Below are 9,750 nucleotides of genomic sequence, written 5' to 3' on the forward strand. Positions count from 1 at the left end.
TTTTCTTCATTTTAAATTTTAATACTTATTTATATTTTTTATTAATAAATAATTTATAAAAATACACTTTAAAAGTATGTGTAGAGTTTATAAGGATTTGTTCGCATATTTTAGACATAACTGCTGACTTCAGATAAATGTTGATATTTTGGAATAAAATTTTCACTAACATCTTGAATCATACTTATCACCATTTTCTCGAGATTAAATTCATGCGTCCAGTTCCAATCTTTTCGGGCTTCGCTGTCATCAAATACCTGTGGCCATGTATTTGCTAAACATATAAAAAATCAATTTTGAAATGTACTAAGATTTACCATTTCTATATATTTAATTAATTTATTTGAAATATTGATTCTACAATGCAACATTATTAGATTGAACAACAACGAATGTAAATAACGAATTAAAATTAAATAGATCTATCTGTACATGAATATTAAGAATCATTAATTATCTAGAATTATTTTTCCATAAAATTCAGCTTAAGAACATCCTTTTTAAGTATTATTTCGAATAATCATTTGCAACTATTTAGTGTATTTTCGTTCTAAATTTTAGATACCTATGTTTTGACGACTGTCTGGTTTATAAGAAACATGCAGATCAGGAATATGCTTTTTGATTTCATTAAACAGCTCTTCGGGTGTGAAACTCATAGCAGTAACATTATAAACGCGCCTCCGAAGTCGCTCATTCGGAGCATTAAGAAACTGGAAAAGAGCTGCAAGACAATCGTCGATATACATCATCGGTAGTCTCGTGTGCGGTTCCAAGTAACACTTGTATCGTTTACGCAGCAAGCCTTCATGAAATACGGCGACAGCATAATCTGATAAAAAAAATCTATTAGTTCACTGATTATTATTGGAACCAAGTATTGCCTTCTGTAAATAACTATACCAATTTCGATGTAAAAAAAAAATTAGAAATTAAATGATCGAGCAGGTCCATATTATTGACAATTCAAAATCAATATATTATTGTTTGAAAATATATATGAAATAGTATTATTTTTAACATTTTTTACAAAGTTCATTTTAAATTAGTACATAATATTGAACAAAACTTTTATTTGAATATCAGTTTACATTACGTAGATATGAAAATATTTTTATTGCACAAAACTTGATTCCTATAAATGTAAAACTAAATTTATGAAAATATAAAAATTAAGATATTTTCATAAGCATACAAAAATAAAGTTAAGTATATTAATCATGAGTATCAATTAAAGTATATTTTCTTTTCTTTAATTTTTCTATTTAAAGAACTACACAGTTTTTAAATATTATTGTGGAATGTTCAGATTAAAAAAAAATTTCTATGCAATACTACTTTATACTATTAATATTTGAATTTGTAATTTAAAATTACTTGTCATAATCAACAATATTTCATAGTCTGAAAAACTTAACTAAAAACAGGTTACATTCGAGGACTGATTAATTTCTATTAAAGTATATTAACGCACATAAATCTCATTATTTTCTATACACGCAAAGGCGCATTTTTACATTTACGGATGGGGAAATAAATGACACATAGTTTGCAACTCCACGACTTTACTTGGACAACGGTTCTCCAATTATGGTCTCCTTCATGGGTTACGTTATTACACAATTACTTTTGGCTAGGTTTTGACATAGTATAACGCGCTCTACTTACCATGTAAACGTACCTAGGATTTCAAGTCAAACACTTATTATTTTTTTTTTTTAATTCACGATACAGACTCGTAGATTTATAAGCTGCGTGTTTCATTTGTTAAATTTTTTCTTTGACGAAATGTGCTAAGATTCTGATATCTTATGAAAACATAAATACAATTGATTTATATATTTTATTTTTATCATAGGTACCTAATGGAAACTATTAACAAAAATGTATTGAATATTTATTTTTCTTATCTCGTTATAGATATTTTGTTTATTTTATTTAATAAAGATTTAATTTAATATAAAAATATCTTCATATTTTATAAATGTATTTTTTATTTAATTTAATTGAAAAGAAATTGTATTCTAGTAAGTACAACTAATTTAATAGCTCGAAATAATCTAATTTCCTTATAAATGTAAAAAAATTGAAAATAATGTAATTTATTTAAATAGCCTTAAACAATTATATATTATATATTATATTAAAGATTGTTATACGAATTGTGAATTGAATGAATTCAAGTATTGGATTAATTTATCTTGTTATATAATTGCTTATATATCTCGTCGTTTGTATAAAGTAGAAATTACTGTTATTAATTTAGAAAGTAACATTTTTATGAAAAATGTAATATCTTATAATAAATAAACTTAAAATTTTTCTTTTAATCATTAGTAGTATACTGATTAATATGATATAATTAATAATATTATATAAAAAATTTTAATTTAACGATTACTTTAATATCAATATTTATCATTTACATTAAATATCTTTACTAATGCAAGGAAAATCTCTTACTCTAAACAATATTGAATAGTAAAAATATATTATAAGTATCTATTTCAATGCAATTTTTAATATATTATTCTATTTAATATATTTTTTAATTATCTAAACTCTAATAATATATTAAAATTATGAAAAAAAAGGTTGTCTCTATTTATTTTCTTGTTGTAAAAGTTGTGTTGTATAAAAGTGTTTCAACTAATAATACAAAAACTTTCTTTTTTATTACAAATTGCTTTTATTATATAAATAATTTAAATCGAATCATTTTATTCTTAAAAGAGCTGTAATATAATTGTAATAATCTCTTTTTTTTTTTAAATTGTATTACAAACTCAATAATTATGACTTTATAAATATGCAGTGATTATAATAATCATTTTAGCGTAGTTAAAAGATAAATGGAAATGATATTCATAGAGCTATACATTAATAATTTAATATGAAGGTCTGTACAGTTGCTTTTAATCACTCAATACAATGTCATTTTATTTATTCCGTTGTTACAATATAAAAATAACGTAACGTCACTTTTCCAATTATACGCTATTATCTAGCTTTATATTTTTCGTTCTTTACCAGTTGTTCCACCACCTGGTGGATCGCTGCTGATAACCCCGGGGAAGCGGAGACATCGAAAATCAAGTCCAAACTTATGGTGGTAGTATTCACCAAGGAGCTCAGCGTGGACTTTGCTGACACCATAAATAGTGCGTGGACGTTGAATCGTTATGTTTGGCGTTGGATTTCGTGGAGAATCGGGACCAAATGCACCGATCGTTGATGGCACGAAAATACGAAGATTGTATTGTCTTGCCAGCTCGATAACATTATGCATACCTACGTATCAATATGAAATACATAATAATTTCTTGGTTTAAAGAACTTTCAAGTTTACCAAATGATTAACCTTGTCATCTTTCGATGATTTTTTTTATTAAATTTGATAATTATGATTTTGATTTATCTTATTTTAATTGCCTCCAATAACTACGTATAACTATTTAAAAATATCTAATTTAAATACGTATCATTTTTATTTGAAATAATAAGACAAAAATACAAAATCATTTTCACTTAAAAAATGTAATTCTATTACTTATTCTAATTAATTTGCATTACCACCTTATTATAAATAACTAATCTATACGAACTTATATATATATATATATATATGTATATATATGTATATATAGGGAAATTATGTGATAAATATTTATAACTATGCATTTATAATTTTAATAGCAAAAAATTGAATTCTAATTAATAACACGAATGAAATTCATATACATTCGATTTGTAAATTCAATAGTTAGAAAAAACAAAAAGCATAAAACATAGTTTTTAAAAAATATATTGGAATGTCATTTTTATCATATTAATCATTAATTTTCATTTTTATAAAACAAAGTATTTAATGGATGAATATTCAAATATATGTAATTAAATAAAACATGTATGAAACGAAAATGGAAATATAATTATAAACGTGGATTTATATATCAAAATAGCATAATAATAACTACTAAAAAAATGTAGAAATAAAAATTATAGATAAAACTATTAAAAATGATCAAATAATATAGGTTATTATAATATAGGTAGGCAAAAAATACATTCGAATATATATATATATATATATATATATATATATATACACTTATATAAGAACAAGTTAATTAAATTTATTTATATATGTTTATAAATAATAAATATATTTAAAATTACGTAATTTTCATTCTAAATGACCTTAATTATTTTGTGATTGTGAAATAATTGTATTAATTGTAGGTGTATTAATATATATTATATAAATTTGTTAGAACCATGCTTATGAAGGTAGGTAAACAGATCCCGAATAAATGACTCGAAATTACCTACTCAAATAACTTCGTAAAAATAAGAATATATTAATTCTAATAAAATCTTGATTAAAAAAATCATTCTTACCTTTAATCGTTGAGAAGATATTTATATACTTTTGTAATATAAAATATTGGTAGTTAAATTATTATCGTTTTATTTTAATTGTTTTTTGCGGTCTTTAATTATTTTATGTATTGTAGAAACTAACGTCATATCTCAAAAATTAAATTTAATGTAGTTAATTTATATAAAATTCTCTAAATTTAAAATTAAAATTTAAAAAATTAAATTTTGGCATAATGCTTTCAACTATCAATTTTATATTAAATATGTCATCTTTGTTTACCTTATTTTTATGCCAATAGTGTAAAGTTAAAGACTTAAAAAAAAGCTTTATTGTAGAAGTGCTTGCATTTTATTTAGCTAAACAATTGCTCGAAATTTACAGTTCTCATATTTGAAAATTAATATTATGTTTAAGGAGATAAATTAAAAAATTAATCTTTTAATAATTGACAATGAAACAATAAGAATAGAACGATAAAGAAAGTTATATATTTCAATTTATGTATTTTATTGCAATTTCCGAAAAAATAAATTGACATGGAATATTACGGAGGTAAGATACAACGCGTTAATGAGTTGATCGTGAGATCCATGACATTCATTTGTCTAAATCAATTATAATAATTCGATTTCGTTTTGAGATATATTTGTTTTTTCAATTGAAAGAATTTCGAGATTAAAAATGTTAAGATAATCAATTATTTAGAATAATGCTTAAATTGGATATACAGCATTGAATATCGATCCAATTGGTAATTAAATCACTTTGAACTATCAATGAAAATTATGCATTTATACAAGCACATGTTTTTACTATATTTTTTCTGTTTCGATAGTATATCAGAGGTCATCGAGCATAAATATCCATAAACATCTCCATAAACATCAGTTTTATTATTGGCTTTCGAAATTCGAGGTTTAATATACGGGACAACGTGCGTCTCTACCTTTTCGATTATTTCAGGATTTTTTTATATTATAGTTTTATTAAGAAATATTTCTATGGCATCTTACCTTCTATATTGACTCTAACAGCGAGAGGAACATTTTGTTCACCAACAGCGCTCAGCAACGCACTAAAGTGTATCAACCAGTCAATTCTGTAGTTGACAATAATCTTTTGCAGTCCTTTGAAATCAAGAATATCAGCAAAAATGAAAGGCCCGTTCGTCAAACCATTATCCGTGGGTTTTATGATATCAGATAGAATAACGTTCTCCTCGCCATAACTTTTACGTAATAACTTGGCGCATTCTGTGCCCAATTGGCCAAGGCCACCTTTAAATGGTATCTTGATTATTAATATATTCAGGAAACATACACGTTTATTTAATATACGAATTACACTTTTAATTCAGCAAAATAAAATTAAAAAATTTCGATAAAGTATTTTCTTTATAATGAAGTGAAGGGGCGAGTTTGGATATTTTTAAATATTACTTAACTATAATTATTTATCAATAAATTTAATTTTTTAATATAAAATAATCAAACTTTGCTATAAATATTACGTACAATTTTTTTTTTATGAAATCTTTAAGATATTTATCATAAATAACTCATAACAAATATAATATTTTAAAAAAGAACATTTGTATTACCAGTAATGAGAATTCTTGGAGTTTTCAGACCTTTATTACAAAATCTTTTATGTATTTTATTGATATCAACCACCTCGGAACTAAAGTCTCTGTAAAAATTTGTATTCAAATTGCAATTTACTATTTTCAGCAATCTTCGTCCCAACATTGTTTTCTCTTAATTTATCAATAAGTATGCACGTATTTAGGTTTTATGTGAATATTATACTGGCGATTTCTGATTTCTGAAATCACAGAACAAATGAATATTCATGCCTTGATCTCTTTTCAAAGACAAATTATATAGACATAAGTACTCTCTATTAGCTTTCACTTCACCATCAATTCCATTTATCGACAACTTGGGCCCCTTAAATTATATCACGTCTGTTTTACAATTAGCTTTTTATAAATGTATGTTTATTATAAAAAAAAAAAATGTTACATTATAATATAAATACTTATCGTGCTTTTAAAAGTAATTATTAACTATTGTAAATCAGAAATTGTTTTATGCAATATTTTTAAAATTTGTACATATAGCCAGAAATATGAAACAAGTATGTATTATAAAACAAAATGTAAAATATATCGATTATATTATAATGTAAATACACTATCTCCCATACAATACACAATTTCATTTATTTGAGTACATCAATAAATATCTTTTTTACGAAGATAAATATTTTTGTATTATTATTTATATGAAGGTTCTACTGTTTTTCCAAAAAAGTATCATTAAAATATATTTACTTATAATAATTAAAAAATTATTTATTATTTGTCCAATAACATTTTGAAAAATATTAGAAATTAAAATAATATGTTGAATTAGAATTTAAATTATTGAAAAATATTTAAAAATTTTATTTACTTCAAAATTTTATTGAAAAAAAAATGCATAAATATAAATATATCCACTTAGAAATAGCAATACATGAAATGAAATTCAAAATAATTTTAAAGAAATGTCATGATAAACTATTTTCATCGTTACCGTAATATTAATTCTTCCTATTTTAATTTTTCACATGTATTTATATAATAAATATACACAGTTTTTTTATCATTATAAAAATTACTTTGTCGCAAAATACGCGTATTTGAATTGAATGGCAAGAAGATACACAAGTCATACACTGATCAACACTCAAATTAAACTGATCGATCCCTTTTACTCAGCACGATCACGACGTAGCCTCAACTTAATAAACAACCACCGTCGATATACGCAATTATGTCAGATTATAGATTACTATTGAACATTTGGAAAAACCCGTTCGGAATCTGAGTCACAACGTACATTTAACACGTAGATAGATCAACGAGTGAAAAAGCTCGTTGGTCTCTTTACTCTCCTTTTCTATTTGTCCAATTACAGTAGAGAACTTGTTATTTGAAATTTGTCGATGAATACTTTTTGTTATTTTATTTCGTTTCCAGCAGCTCATAAAATTTTTGATTTCATATAATTTATTTATTTCTTCATTATACTAAATATTCTAAAATAATACTTTTTAAATATTTATACTGAATTTATATATTAATAACTGTAATCTTGATGAGGAAACATACCGTACATTTGTACATTTTATAAATCCCTATTTTTTATTTTAATACATTCATAACTAGAATATAGCAATGAAATTAAAAATTAAATATTGTAATTTTTATGTACAGTTTATTAATATATAATCTAAAAAATATTAGCTATAATGTTGAATAAATTTAAATACTTCCTTTTGAAAGTCTTGAAAGCAGTTAATTACTTATAAATGCGAATGCATTTATTTTCATTATTAAATCGATTTTGTTTGTTTATTTAATAAATCTCGTATATTATATTGCAGACATGTCATTTTATTTTAATGAAACTTAATACTATGCAATATTAATTAAGAACCTTTGTTTTATATTAAAAATTTATTCTGTATTAACTATATATTGTTAATAGAACAAAATTTTCATAAAAATAACTTCTGATTAAAAACATAAAATGTATTTGAATCAGTAATGCTGGGTTTTCTATATATAGTAGTATTTTGAATAATTTTTTATTTGAAAAAGAAATTGAAAAGGAAAAATCGCAATACTTTTCGTCGATAAATAATGAATTTTTCTCTTCAATACTTGAACATTATCCTAGATTTTACGTATAATTGATGAAAAACATGTATTAGAAATATTCTTCATGGGACAGTCCATATAATACATTTTTTTCGGATATTTTATGTAGCTTATTATTGAATTATTTAGAGAACAAAACTTATAAATAATTAAGAATATTGTCAGTTTATGAACGTATATAAATGGATGAATACAGTAGCAAGATAAGGAAAACTTTACCAAACAATAATTTAATAAATATTGTATTTTGATTAAAAGAATTAAACTAAACTTATCATAATTTAATATTAATTAAAAATTCATATTTTTATTCAGAAATATTAATGATTATAATGAAAAAGTAGTTTCTTTTATTAAGAATTGAAAACTATAAAACTTCTTTTAATAAAAAATTAATTTAATAAATAACTTTGTATGTAAGAATATTTTTATATATGTAAATATATGTATGTATAAAATTTAAGTTTAAATTGTGGGAATTACAATTCCTACTAAAGACTATTTAATTTTTTAACTTTCACTGTTACTACTTATGTTACGACTTGATCAATTACATTTAAACGATTTTAGAACAAGTATTAGTTTAAAAATGCATACTCTATTAATAAATTACAACTTCAATTCGAAACTGATATCTTAATTAAATAGTAATTTAACTATTTGTATAAAGCAAAATTTATTAATTGTAGTTGTACTATCCTATTAAACATTATAAATATATTGCAAGTTTATTAGGTTCAAATCAATTTTATTATTATTTATGTATTTCGTCGAAAATTTTATCTTTATAATAACATACTATTGTATCATAATTATAATCTTCGGAATTTCTTATGTCGAAATTTTTTATATACAATTAAGTTAAAAAGTGCTTTAAATTATAAGACATTTAAATAAATATTTTATGTATTCTTATCAACATCTAATTTAATAAAGATTAAATATTATTTCTATTCTAGTTAAAGACTAGTTATTTGCCGATTTGATCATCAACTTCTTAATATAAGCCGTCATGCTCATGTAATTATAATAAATCTATTCAATTATTCCGGAAATTATCAGTTTTCAATAAAACTTACCATTTCAATGTATATGAGATGTGGAATAAATGTATTTAATTAATTTTATGAATTGATATACCACCGTCTTAAATATCTGTATTTCTTAATTAAAATAATTAAAAAGTACATATACTATTAATAATTTATTATTTTTATCTTGCTGTATTAAAGAACATTTCTTATTTTGTTTTGTTTTTTGTAAAAATGATGTTCGAGTATAAGGTAAATGAAATTTTTTGTGGTCTTATTTCACTGATAAAACTTGTTTGGTTGTATTAAGCTTAGTTCTTTAACTTGTTATTTATGTAATCACTTTCTTACGTTCTTATATTATTCAATTTAAGTATAATAAAGCTACAAAGAATTTTAAAAACTTTATATTTAGTTTATGACATTAATAATAAATACTTTTATAGTAATGTTATTTGATTTTATTGATGAAAATACTATGAGAGAGAGAGAGAGAGAGAGAGAGAGAGAGAGAGAGAGAATAGTAATATAAGAAAGCCTTATTATATCGATAAAAGATTTATATGAAAAAAATTAAACCTACATTAAATATTCAAAAGAAACATTATTAGCGATAAAAAAATTTG

At 22.8% G+C, this 9,750-nt stretch overlaps 1 protein-coding gene across 1 annotated transcript; it reads right to left on the reverse strand.

The window, feature by feature from the left end:
* Positions 1-63: 63 nt before the first annotated feature.
* Tdh (L-threonine dehydrogenase) lies at positions 64-6,208 on the reverse strand. Its single transcript, XM_011506344.1, has 5 exons — positions 5,985-6,208; positions 5,398-5,661; positions 3,031-3,291; positions 566-832; positions 64-274 (listed from the first exon to the last, which is right to left on the reverse strand). Exons 1-5 carry the CDS (start codon positions 6,130-6,132, stop codon positions 111-113), a joined length of 1,104 nt encoding a protein of 367 aa, XP_011504646.1. The 5' UTR covers positions 6,133-6,208; the 3' UTR covers positions 64-110.
* Between the last annotated feature and the right edge of the window lie 3,542 nt (positions 6,209-9,750).

This window comes from Ceratosolen solmsi, unplaced genomic scaffold, assembly GCF_000503995.2.
Source record: "Ceratosolen solmsi marchali unplaced genomic scaffold, CerSol_1.0 scaffold10, whole genome shotgun sequence".
Taxonomy (NCBI): Eukaryota; Metazoa; Arthropoda; class Insecta; order Hymenoptera; family Agaonidae; genus Ceratosolen; species Ceratosolen solmsi.